Below are 19,004 nucleotides of genomic sequence, written 5' to 3' on the forward strand. Positions count from 1 at the left end.
GTCCAACACACGCATGATACAGTCAGTTATATACAGTATATATGCGTATACATGTACACAGGCCGCTGCGCATCGCCAGTCTGGCGCAACACGTCACTAGCATGTCGGTGACGCAAACCTATAACATAAGTTTTGCCCCTACCAAAAATCGCTCAACGTGACTAAAGAAGTTTTCACTTCAAAAATTGTAAGATTGGTAACTTCATTAATTCTTTTGGGTTGGTTTTTATGTGTGCTGAAATTGTTAGAGAACTCATGTTCATTTTTACAACAATTTTGTGTAGGTGACTTGCAAATGATCTTAATTTGAAAATTAAGTGTGATTCTTTTGTTTTGTGTTATTGTAGGGTGCCTTGATTCCTGAAGCTGCAAGTATTTGCAAGAAATGCATCGCCCCGAAGCCACCGCGGACTCATCACTGTTCTGTGTGCAACAGGTGCATCATTAAGATGGACCATCACTGTCGTATCCTTTGAAACATATGTACTTCTCTGAATATATAATCATAATTAATCATAATGTAGATAATTGTAATCATAATGTAGATTTACAGTACCTACCTGGATCTTTATCATTTAGAAGAGAAATATTAGATGCATTATTTGTACATAACTGCTACGTAAATACAATAAACTGTAATTACCTTCTTGATAATACTGGAGTTGTAACTACTTTCAATAGTCGTCAGCAACTTTTAATATGTACAATTAAGCAAAACAAATGATATTTTATACAGAATCATTACAAATTTCAGTAAGTATGGAAGTTACTTTCTTTTATTTGATAACAAAATAGATATTTCAAAAATCAGTTTTAGCTGCTCCTCTGTAGCCTATTGATAACAAACAATGTTTAATTACTTATCAATATAAGCAAGACAGTGTCTAATATATTCTCTCAGGAGTAGCTTTATTCCCCATTTGAAATCTAGTTATAATGTACTGCTGCAAGAGGTAGAGCAACCATTTGTAATAACTTAAGAAAGTTTCATTTACTGTAATATTTAAATTCTGCCTCTGATGGTACTATGCAGAGTATCAGATTGATACGTTATTTCTAAGAACTAGACCATTGTCATTTAAAACTTTGTTCAAAATCTGAAATGTGCAGAATGTAATTTTCATTTTTTCTTAGCTTGATTGGGCGATAGTTGCCACTTCAATTTTCAACTTAACCATTGTTTCAGAAACGATTCCACCAATCACCATTATATTCTGTATTAGTGATCCCAAAAAACAAATATGCACTCAAATGATATGCATTACAATAGAATTTCACTGTACATTTTTTTTTTTTTAGGAAGAATGATTTTCTCAACTGCCAGGTTTGTATTGTCATATACATTACACAATAAAAGTAATAAATATTAATAAAAATTATAATAATGACATGTGTATGGGTTGTTTAATGTGACGAAAGGTTGGTGGCACGCAGGTAAGCAGTAATTGATGTTTTATGACCTTAATCAGATGTGCGCAGCGTGGCTGAACAACTGCATTGGTCACTACAACCACAGATATTTCTTCCTGTACATGGTGTACATGGTGGTGGGCGTGTTCTTCCTGATCGTGTTCGGCGTGGAGCTGGCGTACTACGAGGTGTGGCTGGACCCCAGCGATGCCAACTCCGACGACGACGATTACCTCGAGGGCCACCCGGTGCGGTTCAACCACTCCGTCATCGTCCCAGTGGTGAGTGCAGCATCGGACCCAGTCCCGGTGCGAAGTGCTGCTATCGTGGCGTGTGCCGTTCGCTGCAACCCGGGTTCGGATAGGTAACCTCAAACACGTTTGAAAACTCGTCAAATATCATTCAACTATGGTTGTTAAAAATTTTTAATTTTAAATTTTTTTTTCCATTTGTAATGATGCATCACTGTCTAAAAAAATAGTAGGTCTGTGCGAATATTCAAATTTTTGAAAAGTTGTTTTTTTGTATTCGATTCGGCCTCGAATAGCATGATTTGTATTGTGTCATATACCAATGCTCACAGTGGAGGTTAAGTCATTTGTGCAATATAAATACCTTGTTTATTGTTTTAATAGGACTTCATAATTAAAAAAACATGAGCAATAAGCAACGTTTTAAACATACAACAAGAATTAAAGTTTTTTTTTCACTTTTGTCTTGCTAAACAGTGATGGAAAAATCTTGTGAACAATTCAAAATACATCATATTGGTCATTTAAAACTTGAAAGCAAAATATTATTGGTATTCATTTCATCACAACAAATATCGTGGTCACACGCACCAGAAGCATAAAAAAAACCATTAAAAACAATAAACATCAACAACCAAGGACTCTACCACCACAAAACCCTAACACTCCATCGCGGTGGCCATAAGTGAACGTCATAGTTTCAACGGCATATAAATCAAAATTAATCTAACACCATGTGACACAGTAGCAGCTTTTTGGCTATATTGCTTTATGTATCAATGGTGAAACATATGTGACAACTCAAAAATATATGTAAAAAGAACATTAATTATCGTTTAAAATTTCAGAAGAAATAATTTCACAAACAATTTACCTGATTGCTTTAACAAGGTAAACTCATGAATTACTAGGGTTTAAATATGTAAATATGAGCTTTTTTAATGTGGGAATACAGCATTTTTAAAAAAATATCTTTTTTTTGTGAAATGGATTGCATTGGATTTACAAATATTATGCAGTTTGCGAAAATTTTCTGGGTCAATATGTAGAGTAGCGGTATCTGAAAAATAAGGCAAATAGGAACTGACATGAAAATTTGTTTGTTTGGGTTAAATATTTTAACAAACTTTTTCCATATAACTATTGTATCGGACTTAACCTAACCAAACTTTCACTTTACATTAATTGTCTAATTTTCCAGAATTTGTTACAGGATATGAAAAAAAAAAAATATATTAGTGGTATTCTAATTATCTTTCATACTACTCAAATTAAATATTTGTATTCGCAAATAATTTGGTATTTGTATTCAGTTCTAACTAAAAAATGGTCCTGTGTGGCAGTGATTGCTAACACGTCTTTCTCATTGGGCAGGGGTTGTGAGCTTGATCCCACCTTGGCATGTCTCAAACCCATGAGAACTGAGTCAGAACCCAAGAGTTTTGGAGCAAACACTACTTGTAACGTAAAGATCTAAATTTAACTGTATTTCAAGTGCAAGGTTGTCAGTAATGTTTTAAAGTCCTCCAGCAAAAAAAATTTGTATTAGTATTCATTTATTTTTCAATACTTTGTGAGTCATTTACATTTGAATGCTGTCCATTTTCTGATTGTGTCATATGCTGCGGTAATGTAATGTTTGAAGGGGGGGAAAAACTATAGAATTCCAAGTCATTTGGTAGCTCTCAGTATATTAATTTATTTTTTTCCCAAATTTGGCTGGTATAATCATGTAGAATGATTTTTATCTCCATATGCTCATTTCGCACATCATATTTTACCATCTTTTTCTTTTAACATTACAAGCTTTAGCAGATGTACCCACTTCAAAGCCTGTCAAAGTAATTACATCTACCATCAGATTATTGCCTTCATCCTTGGGTGCTCCTGACCAGACATAAGGGTTATGTTTTGAGGTCATAAATACATGTCGTTAAAATTTTATTTTCCATTAAAAATAACTCAAGAATTGTTACCTAATGTTATCTAGGTAATTAGTGATAACTGATGAGACTCAGGTTTAAGAAGAAAAAAGAAATTGGTATGCTTGCGAACCTAACAAAATATGACTAGCAATTTCTCAATACATACCTGATATGAGACGCTCAGATGAAGAAATTTGCACCTTTACCTGTTGGTTCACTGGTTGTATTGGCGCTGTTTGAAAACACCACTTTAATGAAATTAATTTGTAACTATATTTATAGTCACTGTCATAATATAAATTATGCATCTCATGACCTTTATTTGGAAAGTTGATGCTTGTTGAATTCTGTTGTTTTTCCTTTATAACTTTTATAAATTAGTGTTACAATTGAATAAAGACAACCCAATAGTTCCTATAATTTTTTTGTAATACTAAGCAACTCAAAATTAATTTTATATGTTTGGTCATTTTTTAAGCTAAGACATTGTGGTCTGATCAAGTACTAAACAGAATTTTTTTTGTTATTGTTTGCTAGCCAGAATACTTAACAGGTAATCATAGCAGCTCGGAGCCGGCATCTCCGAGTCAGAAGCGAACAGCACGCCAGTCTTGCATAATATATATGGCCTTCATTAACGTTGGTGAGTGTATGTATTTAGAAATAACTGTTTAGGGATATTACTTGTAAGATAGAAATATACTTTATCCTGTAGCCCGTACATTGCTAACTCTTTTGCTTGTGTTGTTCTATGACTTAATACCTCCTTTAGTTGGAGAGTTTTTAACCACAGTGCATGAATCAAAATCCACCTGATTTTTAATTTTCCTGAGAAGCATTAGAAACTTTTGCATGCGGAGTATACATACACGCATTATTTTATTTTATTTTTTTATTTTAAAAACAACTTATGGGGTAATGTCACAGAAATTTCAATCTGCGAATGTGCTTGATGACCCAAAACAGTTCAGTGGCTGAAGTGTCCCTAATGTTTCATCTTTGGAAGCATATTTAGTTTGACTGTACATAATTGTTGACTTCATTGTGTTTTATAGATTGTGTGCAATGTATCAGTCTTTCATCTGTGCTTTTTGTGATGTTTCATTTAGGTTTTTTCCCTCATGTTTTGGTCTGATTAGCAAACCTCGTAACTAATCAGAACAAATTTCACAGGAGTGACAAAAAACCAAAACTCACAACTTTTTATACAAACTAACATGTACAAAACAACCATGTATGTAACTTTTAAGAGTTGAGCATGGTCATTTCACTTTTTAGACCATTCGAACTAAGAAGTTTGCTTGTCGGAAATTGTGTGGAAAAAAAGGCAAAAAATAATTCAAAGGAATTTATTGCAAAAAAAAATTGAGTTCTGAAATTTACTAAGTAGGCTAAAAAATTTTTTTTGTTCTTGGTTATAATAGTCTTATGGAGAATATTGGAATTATTAATTTTGTAACAATTATGGGATTTTTATGATAAAATTAAAAAAAAAAGAACTTTTAAATTCACATTGTAGTACAAATTTTCTTTGTAATTATAAAAAATTTTTTTTTTTTTTAAAGATGAACTAAAGAAAAAGTTATGAAATCACTTGATTTCAAATGAGCTTGGCCTTATTGAAATTTCAAATAGAATATTGATAATCCATCAGTATAACAAAATAAAACATAGATTTAATATACTAAAATAAATGTTATCTAATATGTATAAAACAAATGTTTCATGAAGTGGTTCCTATATTTTACGAATTCAGAATACCAATTTTGACATTGTAGACTATGTGAGATAAAAATACAGGAAAAACAAATAATAAAACAAGTACAAAAAAATGGTTGCGTGTAATTGTACACATATTAGAAGTTATACTTACTTTGCGTGATAAAAATCTAACTTTAATTGTGTATGCAAATAATTAATAGAAATAAAACATAAAAGGACTGTAGTGATATTATAAATATATGTAGTTTGGTAAAATATTAATTGAAACAAATTAAAATATACAAATTAAAAAAATAATACTCAGTAGTCATTGTTAATACAAACACATGCATAAAATTATTTTTTTAAAATTTAGTGAAATAATCTAGATAAATTTTATTCAGTAATGAAAACTAATAAATATGCTTTGTGTTATTTTAATTTATTAATTTTATTTATTTATTAAATATTATTTATAATGTAAATAAATTATACATCTGGGAATATAACCTCATTTATATAAATAAACTTGAAAAAAATTATAAACACATTTTCTATCCTTAATATTCACAATATATAAATGTTTCTAATGATATGGACCAGTAGTCAATATCAGCCCAATGAATAAAGTATAAGATTGAAAAGTGTGTATAAATAAATATAAGTTTCATTTGTAGGCAGTTTTTTTTTCATCCTGTGAAAATTTTGTTGCATAGTCACATGCACCGTAAAAATTCACTCTCATTTTTTTCATAACATGCCTAAAGAAATATAACTTATGAAACATATAAAAAATAGACTGTGCTTGACCTAACGAAGACAGCACAGACAAACACAGAAGGTTTTTTATCGACACGGAAGTTAAATGTTTTGGGAGCTGGCATCGTTTTCATCTCCGGGCCGGACGACTGAAATGGATCCAGGGTCGCAACAACAGGGGGGGGGGGGGGGGCGGCATGGGTATTTTGCCCCCCCCCCCCCCTCTGAAACCTTGATGTGGGGGCAAACGGGGGCAAATAAAGTGCTGTGTAATCAATTTTTAGATAATAAAACTTCTTAAATAGCACCATTTTCCACCTTGAAATACAAATTTTCCCAGGGAAGGACCCCCGGGCCCCCCGCTTCAATAGGGGGGATAGATGATTCTTTATAAAAAAGGTATATTGCCCCCCCCTCCCCCCCTTGGAAATTTAGTTGTTGCGCCCCTGAATGGATGCCAGTTTGCATTTCTCGCCGGTGGGAAGTAACGGCCCTCAGTGGCCCGGGCGCGTAGGACGGCACCGTCTCGGAGATGCGACGTGGGCTCTCTGCGCGCAGGTGTGTTTGTGGCGCTCGGATCGCTGGCCATGTGGCACGCCCGACTGATCGGCGCCGGGGAGACCAGCATTGAGGCTCACATCAACAAGGCAGAGACCAAGAGACTCGCTGCGCAGAACAAGGTAACCACAACCAGTGTTCTCCGTGTCGTTTGATAAGCGATGGCCGATGGGTCGGATTCAAATTTTCTGGAATCCGAATTCAAAATCCCAATCCCAGTCTCGAATATACCTCTCGAATCCAAATCTAGGTCTCAAGGGTCTAAAATACGCTAATGGACAAGAAATGGAAAATATTGACTGTGGTGTTTGAAACATTTAACCCTTTAAATGTTTTATTCATGTACTAGTTGGTTTCCAGAATCAATACATATTGTATTTTTATTTATGTAATCACACGTATCTTGGAGAAGGCAAACAGGAGGTATGAAGAAATAAAATTGACCAGTTAAACTTTACATTACTTCCTCTAATATATATATATTTTTTAAATATTTTTCCACAAATTGTGAGTCCTTCGAATACTAAGTATTTGATGGTATTTGAAGATTTGTTTGACCCGTCCCTTAGGTTTATTGAAATGTGGAACTTCATAAAGATACATGTTAATTTTACACTCCAGTAGATTGTTAGCTAATGATTAGAAATTTTGCACCCATGTGACCAAATTTCTTGTAGCCTAGCCAGTGCTGCAACTTCAGGCTCAACTCATCATTAATTACATTTATGCATGCAATATCACACTGTGAAGCAATAGCAAATACTAGACTACAAAATAATTTAATGCATACACAGTAATAAGTTAATGTGTCCATTAAATAGTTAGAAAATTACACAGGTAGTTGATAAAAAAATAAACTAAAATAAGTACCAGGATTTATATTAGTAATACTGCAAGCTTGGATTCTTAAATTTTCTTGGGGGTAAATTTTATTTTGAAGCGCACCTAATTAACTCAACTGGAACAAACGAAAGTAGACTTTATTAAAATAATTCTGTCATACATGCAGCCGGGTGTATGCATGTATTTATCGTACAAAATTCTGATAAGAGACAATATTTCTACGTGTCGTTAAGTCAGTTTCTTTAATAAATAACACACTGTCATTCCGTAATTGCACATCTAAATCAGTTATAACCACAGAAAATCCATTATGCTGGGCACCACTGCCTTACTAAACTGAAGAGTGCAGCATAATGCAGGTGAATATTGTGCATTTTAGCTAATGTGAGCAACTGAAAGAACTTAGTTGGCGTTCTTTAACCTTGCGTACTTTGGATCTGTACATTCTGTGAACGTCCACCGACCACGAACGTGCACAAATAATGGACACATTTGTGGTCTTTCTGTGTATGTGTGTTCATATACGCATACCAGTCTGCAGACACTACTCGGGTGTTTGCATATATTTTATTGTTGTCCAGTTCCACTCCTTTAATTTAAATAAATGAATGATGTTTTCATTCAGAAATAAGATGAAAATAACATATTTGTGGTAAGAATGAAGCCATTGAAAAACAAGTTAAAAACATTGTTTTAAATGGTATGTGTAGTGTTGTGTCTTGTGTCTATATTTTTTGCAAGTAAATTAGGTTTTTCTTTTCTTATAAAGTTTGAAACATCTTTCTTCATGCAAATGTAATTGTGTGTACAGTGAAAGTTCTTTACTCCATCCATGCTGGAATATTGAACATCAATATAGTTATAATGGAATACCGAATAAAAATTAATAATCACTACAATGGTATTTGAAACAAGTTATAATAAGCTGTTTATAGAAAGAAAAAATTCTGATGATCATAGGTCTTCTTCAAACATCACTATGGAAATTTACCCTTAAAATGTGAAATTTAACCCTGTATGTACTGAAATAAGAACTGACATTAATGATAAACTTTTGAGTAAACTAAAAACCTCGGCAGTGCAGTAATGCAACGTGGTGGCCAAGGTGAACTGCCGGAATCCACCCGGAAAAATCAGAATGCGAACGGCTCGGTTGCTGTTTGATCACAGATTGTGCTGGACTGTAGATTGTCGGATTAAAGACATTTCAGATTTCACATTGTATTTGTTCACAGTAATCCATAGCAAATTGAATTCATATAAGTTTTGAATTGCTCAAGTGTGTTACACCATGGTGCTGGGGTGTGCCTCGGTGCTTCTGTACACCGAATGTTTCTGGTTGCTTGCCCCCAGGTTTACGCGAACCCGTACGACCTCGGCAGGCGGAAGAACTGGAGGCTGTTCCTGGGCCTGGTGGGGGGGAGGACGTGGCGTCACGTCCTGCTGCCGTCCAGCCACGGGCCCCCGGGCTCGGGCCTCACTTGGCCGTCCGTGCACTCGGACGCAGAGGGCGACGCGGACGAGAGCAAGGACTGAGCCCTGTCGTCCGTGGCGTGTAGACTGCACGCGTGTGGCGCCGGTGGCTTGGGTTTGCCGATCCCAACGGCCGAGAACTGGCATTTGGAACCTAGTCACAGCATGAGTGGCCACTGTTCTGTTATAGAGCTTGAATCTGTGGCTCGGAGTATTGTTACGAAACTTGTTGGCGTCCTCTGAGGAGTGAAGTTTTTTTTTCAAGCATTTGTGCGAGTAATATCAGTGGTGGATCCAAAAGCTCCGAGATGACATTTTGAGCTACAAAACTTATTTTTAATTTTTTACTTTTGCCCAGAAAACCTAATTTTAATCAGTGTAAGTAATGTGATTATTTTAGAGATGTGCGTTTATTAATGAAAAGCAAATAGGAAAAAAAGCATACCTATATTTTTTAAAGTGGCTAAGATGACAGATGATTTTTCCACTTCATTTTTCTAAACCCATACTTTTGACATGGAATATTCAACATTTCTGCACCTTAGCACACAACTGCTGTTGGAGCTTGTGATTAGTATGTAGTGTGACGATGCATTCAGTTTTGATTCCGAACAATTTGTCAGTCAAGAGTTCACACTTATTATGTACATGCCAGCATATACATGTGCTTATTGGTCATTGACCCAACAATGTTAACCAACTATGGCTTTAAATCTCATGCATTTTGTATTATTTGGCTTTGCATATTTGTAAGATATACCTAGTAGTACATACATAATATACACAATAATTTAGATTTAAAAGAGCACTGAATTTTTAATAATTACGACCTAATGCCAATGGCTTCAAGATAAATGCAGATATTTCTGGGTACGATTTCTCTTTAATTTTTTTTAAACAAACATATAACTTACAGGTAAGTTCTAGTCACAGCACATTAGATACACAAAATATTTATAACTTAAAAGTTTGAAGTAGAACCCAATTGTTCATTCATTCTGCAGGACACACCCTAAATGTTTGTGTTATAATTCAAATCTTCTCAAGTAGTCGGCATGCCACGCAGGAAGCTGTGGTTGCACACAGCTGAGCTTGAATGATGTGGTGTGTGGCAGTGCAGGGCTGAAGGGCTTGTGCCTGCTCTTACTAACTCTACGTGTCTCCTTTGGTAGAAACCCCAATAGTGGTTCCCACATTAGAAACTAAAGCTACTGTCTGGATTATAGTGTCTAATGTGCTGCCGAAAGCATTTTCCTATGAAATTTGGAAAAGCTGCCAACTTCAAGTATTATTTTCCCGGAGTTAATAATTGGAAGATTAGGCTGCGGACATCCGGACATTCACAATTTACAGAAAGCTGGTGTATTAAAGGGATCAATATTTATAATCATGTATAATTTGTTTGTGCTTTACTAATCTAGTCAGTGTTTTTTTTCTTTTAATTTTTTCCACCACAGTATTACAATATACGAAACTGGAGTATGCCTCAAAATGTTGGATTTTTCTGTTAAGTAGATACTTTTTTGAAGTATTTTAAGCTGTGATTTATCATCTGTGTGTACTACATGTAGTTCAAGTGAAGATGCATTATTAGTTTGTTTGCCTGGGATTGCCTAAAATGTGTTTAATGCAGTGATTTAATATATGTTCATTACTTGGCCATAAAATGTGTTGCAAAGCAATATTCAAATCTATGCTAACTGTGCATAGAAGTAAATGCAGTTGCATTTATATGGTTGCAGGAGGTAATGTCATGTATCAACAGGTGCCTCTGTGAATATTGCACAAGTGAGTAAAAGGAGACAGTTACTTTTTATGTTGCTCAAAAAGTTAACAAAATGTAAATGAAAAAAAAAAAAAAAAACTACATGCTTTAAGTGTTTCTTATACTGTCAGTACAGATTAAGATTTATTTCTGAATTTACCAGGTTGAAAAAAGTTTTATTTCACTCATTAGCAGTCTTACATCTTTGCATTTTGTTTCACTTCCTCCCATTGTTTCTAATCCCAAAATTTACCATAGCTTTATGCATAAACATACAACCATGGAGAATAATTTTCCAACACTTCATGTATCGCTCATGTGTGACATACTATTTTATGCAGAGTTACAATTAACTTATATGCAACTGCTTGATCTATGATGGTATGCCATATCTTTGGGTGCAGCTGAAAATGTAGTGGCAGTAGCTCATATTCATGAAATTGTGTGTTTTAAAATAGTATTGATGAGATATACATGTGTATATACTTAAAAATAATTAAGGGTGTCATGTTGGGATCAGTTTTCAGATTTTAAAAAGTATTTACAGGAATATTTTTCGATGAAAAAAAAAAGGAGGTTGTCTGTAAAGTCGGTTTACGCAGTTTACGGACGATAATTTTATGTGATAACGTCATAAGAAAACATTGATGAAAAATTGCATACTTTTTAGTTTTCAAATATTATTTACAGTTTTTGCAAATTTAATTTAAATAATTTGTTTAAATATAATCACGAACAATTAGTTTAAAAGCCCGCCTTAACCTGTTTGATATTATAGAAGATTTTCTCGCACTGTGGTTGGCCGGTTCTTGCACGCTCGGCTCAGGCAGAACGTGGCAATTTTTCGTGTGTGCCGTTGGCGTTCATCGATTTATAAGACGTTATCATGTCAAAAATATTAATATTAGAAAAAAGTATTTTTGGATGCAGCATGAAATAGTATGTTCAACTTAGAACTGTTCAAAGAAATTCTCCCAGCTCTAAATTTTTTATTCCTCCAAATCCTGCAAATAATGTCAGACAGTAGCTGCCAGTGTAAAATAGCATAAGTGCACATGAACACCCGGTTTATGGAAAGTGTATGGTCACGTTAGTGTGTTTTCTCAAATCTTATTGTTAAAGTTAAAAGTGTACCCGAAACCGAATCTAGATGTCAAGATGTATGAATTAAATTATGTAAGAGAAAAGAGACAAGAATTTAAGTTTTGGAAGAAACATTCAACCCATTAATTTATTTTTTAAATAAAAATAACCATATTCACATATTTAAGATAAATTTAAAAAAAAAAAAAAAAAAAAAAAATTCCCTGAAGTGCCAAATTCTAATTCCGAGGGCATTGTATCTGGTACGGTGGCAAATACAAACCTTTCTTTGATAGCTTCTGTAGGGATGATAAATAATTAATGTAATCATTATCAACTACACCGGTGCTAGTTTTTGATTTTCTGAATTTTACTTCTGCAAAGATTTTTCTTTAAATAATTTTCCTAGAATAATCTTTTGGATACTAAAGATTTGACTGTATTTCAGAACTTTAATAGCACATCCCTATTCATAAATTAATGTATATAAAAATTTGGGATTTGCAATGTCAGAGTACGTAGTTCTAATTGCGTTCCTTTTGCCAGGGATGCTGGCATAGTTACTCTTTGGTTCCGATCTGGGATGCTGCAACAGTGTTATGATACCACGAATTTTGACTCCTGCCAGGGTTTTCAAGGCACTGACGTCATCTTTAATCGGTGTTTTTATTTTTTTGGAAGCACATTTTGAAAGTGTGCTAAAGATTACCATCTGTCGCTTATGGGTTTTAAGTTTCGAGGTAGCGTTTAGTGTTGGTAGGAGTGAAACTGTAGATAGGGCTTTCATAAGAACTTCTGGGTGTTGGTAATAGTAATAGTGTATCTGTAGATAGGGCTTAATAATAACTTCTGGGTGTATTATGCAGATATCCCCCTTCTTAAGAAGCTCAAGGTTGGTTATGTTTTATGGAGCACCACTGCCTATAGAAGAACATGTTACTGTTACTGTTGTGTTGTTATAAGCTTTGTACTCAACTATTGTAAAGATATGTTGTAAATTTATTTACAAATTCCTAACCTCGGTCAAATGCATCTGTTTTTAAATAACAAAGAATACAAAAACAAATGTTATCTGAAGCCCCAGCTTATAATTCTGTTCTAACAGTATTTAAAATTCAATACAAACAATATCTTAATTCTAAAGCGGTTGTATAAAGTAGTTTTAAATATTGTAACTTGAAATAAAATTTTAGTAAACAATTGTAGCAATGAACATGTAATTGCTTTTGTTCTACAAGAAATTACTGATATTAGTTTTTAATTATTCAAGTGGTGTGGTTTTCAAATATATTTCACGGCATGGCATAGAATATTTTCTTTCATAAACTAATACATATTTTATATAGGGTGGGGTAAAAGGTTTGTATTGTTTTAAAGGGCTATTAAAATAAACTAAGCAACTTAATGAAATGAGGTTTATTTTATTGGATTCAGTATTCATACACATTTTTTTTAAATTCAAGTTCTGATGATCACAACAAGGAAATGGTGGGCAATAAGCAGCAATAGATTGATGCAGGTGATTTCGGAATTTTTCGACCACTGTTCAGCACATTGAGTGAGGAAACAGATCTGGAAGACATCTGGTTCCAACAGGTTGGCAGTACAGTCCACACGGCTTGAGTTCCAATGGCAAAACTTAGACATATATTCCCTGCGTGCCTCATATCTCTGATTTGAATGTTGGCGACTTCTTCCTTTGGGGTTACCTCAAGGAAAAGGTTTTCAAACATTGTCCTCACAACTCGGAAGAACTGACGATGCGAATTCAGGAGGAAATCACCGCTGCACCCCTTGAAATGTGCTGGAAAACGGTTGTATGGTTCCGAAATTGCCTTCAGTGCATCGCTGCAGAGGGCAACTATCTTCTTGTTGTGATCCAGAACTTGAATAAAAAAAAAATGGGGATGTATACTGATTCCAATAAAATAAACCTCATTTCAATAAGTTGCTCTTTTTTTTTTTAATAACCCTTCAAAACTGACACACGCCTTTTGCCCCATCATGTGTATACTCACGTTCCTATGAAAAGTGGAGTCTGAAATGGTCCCTGATATTTATTACATGTTTGGATATTTGTTGTGTAATACATATTTGACTAATGATTGGCTCTCCCCCAAACCACAATTTGTTGGCATACAAAAAAATCAATTTAGCGAAAGTTTTATGCAAAACTCTTTTTTTGGGCTGGAATAAATTGTGTAGTAACAAGAAGCTGGATTAAGACTTGGAACATAAACTTTCAAATAGCATTTGGTGTTAATTTTAATTTTGTTTACTCTTTGAGCAACATATTTTACATGTACATGCTGCACGAATTGTGTAAATACTAAGTAAATATGTTACTGGCTAACTATAATATTAAATGATTCTCTGCTTTATCTGGAATATGCACACAAAGTAATTTCTTTGATGTTGGCTGTAATATTTGTTGCTTTTTTATCTATGTAAACTATTTGCTTTAAAAAAAGGCCAATCAATGGGCAAAACCAAAGATGGAAATTGTTTAGAAAAATATGAGGGATGATTTTTTACATTTTCTTTTCATACTAATATTTTAACATCAAATCATTCTGCTATATTACATTACTGTATGTAATCATTACAGCAGAACTCATTTTTTACATTTGCGGATTTGACATTTTATACATTTTGAAACATTTTTTTCTGGTCTTTGAAAGTGTTTAAAACAAGTTTTCCTACTATACATATGTATAACATTAATGACTCAAGTGTTTTTAAAGTACTGATTCTGTGATCATTCTCCATGATTTTAGGTAATTGTGTGGTATTTGGCTTATGTACGATACTTTGCAGCCAGTCTCGTGTCATTTTACAGCCCACATACCTATTTATTATGTTTACATTGGTTACCAGTTGTTTACTGTGTAACATACTATCACATTGTGAAATCCTGAGGTGCTAGTTAACGATTTGTTACAAGAAGTAGTTTCATGTACAGGACTAATTCAAATGGCGAGACTAAATTATACAGTAAAATTAATTGCAACTTACTTGAAAAAATCAGATATGATAATGATAATGAAAGTACCTTATACTTAAGTGTGAAATTATGTATACTTTAAAATCAGGGTTCACTGCAAAATAAATTGTGAGAATTAAGTCTTTCCCAGATTATAAAATTTATTATGCAAGCATTATGCTAGGGTTCATTTTTTCTCTCTACTCATGAAGTCTTCGTTTTGAATATTGACTACTTTGACGTGATGTCTGTTGGTTGCCTCGATACTCAAGTTTCATCCATGTTTTCTTCAGCATGTCACATTACCATCAGTACTGCATCGGTTATCTTTGCCTTCAAAACATCATCAGAAATTGGGGCAGAGTACATTTAATCCATAACATACCTCACCCCCTTTTAAAAATGTGAATGTGTTGGCCGAGCTAACTTCTGATCACACCCCTGTTGTCGGCTTCGTTCGTACCGATTCTCTCCCGCTCCGTGGACCCCGCCCGTGGTTCATCTTCCGCCGTGCCGATCGGGGTGCCTACCGGTCTCATCTGGACAGCCACCTCAATCTTCACTTCCACATCGCTTCCCCGCTGCAGCTCGGCGAGCGCGTGCAGGTTTTCAGTGATGCGGTGCTCACGGCTGCAGGCGCAGCCATTCCTCTCCGCTCCACTGTCGCTCGTGGCACTGCCTTTCCTCCCTATCTTCGACACTTTGTCGCGCGGCGGCGGTGGTGGCAGTCGTCTCGCGCCGTTGCTCATTGGCTTGACTATGTGCACCTTCGGGCGCGGTGCCGGGCGCTCACTGGGGAGTGGCTCCACAAGGTGTCTTCCCTCTCCTTCAAGTCGGGGTCCATATTTCGGTACGCGCGGAACCTTTGTGTCACTCCGTCCACCATCCCGCCCAGATCACTGCCGGTTTCACCTCTTTTCAGCACTCTGGGATCATCCTCCTCAATCTTTCGAAGGCCTTTGATACTGTCAACCATCACGCGCTCCTCATCAAGTTGGCATATCAGGGCTTCCCTCCTGCCCTCATTCACTTTATTTACAATTTTCTTTCACATCGTTCATTTTGTGTCCGTGTCTCTCATGTCATCTCGCAGTCCCGCGACATTCCTGCCGGCGTCCCCCAGGGTGCTATTCTGTCGCCCCTTTTGTTTTCCCTCTTCACCTCCGACATCCCTACTCCTCCCCATTGTTCCCTCACCCTGTATGCCGATGACACCGCCATCATCACATCTTCCCGTCATGTCACGGACGTCCTTGTCTACCTCGTGGCGGCGGTGGCGTCCATCACCACATACTATCATTCTTGGGGTATCCTGGCAAATGCCGGTAAATCGCAGGTGGCGCTTTTCACCCGCCGCTTCCCCCGACCCCTGCCTCCTGTTGTGTCCCATGGTGTTCCAATTCTCTGGTCTCCGGTGGTGACTGACCTGGGTGTCCGTCTGTATTCCGGCCTGCGGTGGGGGGCTCACCTCACCGAGTAACTTTGGGGTGTCTCTCTGTCTCTGCAACATCATGTAGGTTTTCAAGACTTGCACAGCTGGATGTTGTGTGCATTTACCACACCCAATGTGTGAAATGTTGCCTCATCAAAATAAGAAACATGCTTCAGGTGCATAGGGAAGCTTCTTGCACAGTAGGCCTACCCGATCTTAGTTGAGCATCAATGTTGCTAGTGTATTTTAATTTTCACATACCAACCTCTGATGCTCTTCACAGCTGAAGTGTCTGTGAACTGTAATCTAGGATTTTTTTGCCTCGTGGATCCACCAAATACACTGACCGGACTTTCTCCTGCAGATATATATATTTTTAATATTGGCAATTACAGTCTCTCTTGTATTGTTGTGTACATGTGTGCAAATGTGCAGAAAAAAATTTGAAGGTTTTGTCAGCTTCATCTTTCTTCCTAAATTATGTTTTACAACATTATTGCTCATCTGGGAAAGACTTTTTATTGATTCTGTACATATTTTACAGTGGTAGTGTATGAATGAAATAGCTATAATTTGTTGAAATGTGCAGCAGCTTTTAAATATAAACTGTGATGTTTTTATATATTACATTTTTTTGAGTTTTTTTCAGTTTTGATATGAATACTGAAGTAATGTCAGTTCTTTGCACTGACTAAATTTTTTTTGCAAGTTTGTAATGAATAACTGCTTCTTTGAACTTTTGTATACAATTTTTCATGTAAAATGTTGATAAATGTTTTTTTTATTGCAGTATTTTATTTAAAAGGTTTTGCTATAAAAATTATATATTCATTTCCTCACACCTTGGTGTTCTGTCATCCTGTCCAAAAACTTCTTTAGTCTGGAGTCAAATTTGGCCTGGTGTTTTTTTTTTTTTTTTGCACACTTTAAATAATAGTAGGTATTTGAGAAAAGTTAACGTAATCTTCTTAGTAAAATTAATTGTGTTTTTTATCAACTATGTCTCTTTTCAGCATTAAATGTCAAGTGAAAGCACAGTTTTTCTTTCTTATGCAACTACCCAGGTAGCTCACCAAACACTCGCTTTGTGCTACAATATTGCCTATATTAAACTTCAGAATGAAAGCATAATGTAAAAGTTGGTTTTTAACTTTCACACTTGGTGCATAGTTTATTTAAAAAAAAAATTATATATATATATATATATATATATATATTTTGTAGAGTGGCTTAAAATACACTTTTATCCACTATTGATTCACTCTTTCGGTGCATACATATTTATTTTTGGTTTATGTCTTTCAGACAGGATCATTAGATAAGCTGTCTTGGCTTTCAAACTGCCTTGTAGTGGTAATGATGCATCAACATTTCACTCTGCCTTGCACCAGTCAATTTCAGGGTTGAGTATCAATCGAGATCTGGAGGTTCTGTTCTCAGGTGATACTCAACCCTGAATAGTAATTCCTGGGTATTTATTTGTTCATAAGTAAGTACCTAACAGCCCTTATGTTTTAACGGTGTTTAATTAAAGTTTGCTTTCAGGTTTCAAACAAATACTGCATTTACAGTAAAAATCTAGTTTATCCAGCCCTCGTTGATCCGGATCAGATTTGTAAACATTTTATTTAATGTTCACACAAAAAATTACAATTGTATTCTACATCTATACAAAAAAAGATGGTTAGCACACAGTACCTGGCCGTGCTTCATTTAAACACTATACGTGTTTGTAGCAGATTGTAAGAAATTATGTGAAATGTTATTTTTAAATTTTCAATGACTTGTCAACAAAATAGGACATGTATACTATGAAATTTTGTTACAAAACATAGTTTTTAATCATAGTAAACAGCAAATCTTATTATATAAATCTAATTAACCATATTACCTGGATTATCAGGATTTAATTGTTCGGTTTGCCTTTGGTCCTAGTTAGTTTGGATGAATGAGGTTTAACGGTACCCGAATATAATGGTTGATTTTTACCAAAACTGCGGAAACTAAACGTGGGGGGTCGCGTTATAATTGAAAACTTGTACCTTACCATTGGGAACAGCTTAGTTGAAAACCTACATGCTGTGGCCAGTAAACTGCATCACTTATGCCACTTTAGTCCCGAGCTTCCTGGACCTCTGCACAGGTGAGAGAGGAGAGATGCAGGGTGCAGGGACGGTGAGAATAGAGTTTGTCACTGGGTTCTTTCGGCTTCTCTTCACTGTGGCAACTGGGGACAACTACATAGCACCACGTTCTTTGCGTTCTGAACAGCTGCTTTGGAACTACAGCCATAAAACATTTTTTCTAACTGTGGTTTGTTTGGTGTTCCAAGAGACCATGTACTTCACTACTGACGAAAGTGACACCAGAAAAGGGGTCTAGTAAATATGGAATAAATTTAATAATTTTTTAAGTGCTACGTACTAGAATTTCTATTTCCAATCCATAATCTTTTTCATAATCATGTAATAAAAAGGTTTGTGGTTGCATTATATTCAGTGTCACATTATTTTCGGATAAATACAGCAACTACGTTTAACACAATGCCACTCCTACGGTTCCTACTTTGAGTTAAGAATGTTGCTTGAAGATATGTAATCTTCTACTTTGTTTCTTTGTAGGGTCATGTACCAGTGGGTTATTTTGTGTGATGCAACATTTACAGTAGTACAATATTATGTAATTTAACCTGGAAAATGAGACTTTTAGTCTTTCTGGTGACTGCCACCTTAAAACTATATTGACTGTACCAAGTTCGGACTGGTGCTGTCCAAAACTTTGGAGCTTTAATCCCAGTTTCTATGAAAGCTGACTTGCACAA

The 19,004-nt window shown here is 35.3% G+C and overlaps 1 protein-coding gene across 7 annotated transcripts in view; it reads left to right on the forward strand.

The window, feature by feature from the left end:
- Positions 1 to 17,220, forward strand: part of LOC134530203 (palmitoyltransferase ZDHHC16) — a 32,582-nt gene extending 15,362 nt beyond the window's left edge. For all 7 annotated transcript variants that reach the window (XM_063364862.1, XM_063364863.1, XM_063364866.1 and 4 more), the window contains 5 exons: positions 348 to 465; positions 1,480 to 1,691; positions 4,124 to 4,229; positions 6,605 to 6,726; positions 8,801 to 17,220. In XM_063364862.1, coding sequence (XP_063220932.1) covers positions 348 to 465; positions 1,480 to 1,691; positions 4,124 to 4,229; positions 6,605 to 6,726; positions 8,801 to 8,983 — 741 coding nt within the window. In that variant the 3' untranslated portion in view covers positions 8,984 to 17,220. The remainder of the gene's footprint in view (positions 1 to 347; positions 466 to 1,479; positions 1,692 to 4,123; positions 4,230 to 6,604; positions 6,727 to 8,800) is intronic.
- The last annotated feature ends 1,784 nt before the right edge of the window (positions 17,221 to 19,004 follow it).

This window comes from Bacillus rossius, chromosome 3 (assembly GCF_032445375.1).
Source record: "Bacillus rossius redtenbacheri isolate Brsri chromosome 3, Brsri_v3, whole genome shotgun sequence".
Taxonomy (NCBI): Eukaryota; Metazoa; Arthropoda; class Insecta; order Phasmatodea; family Bacillidae; genus Bacillus; species Bacillus rossius.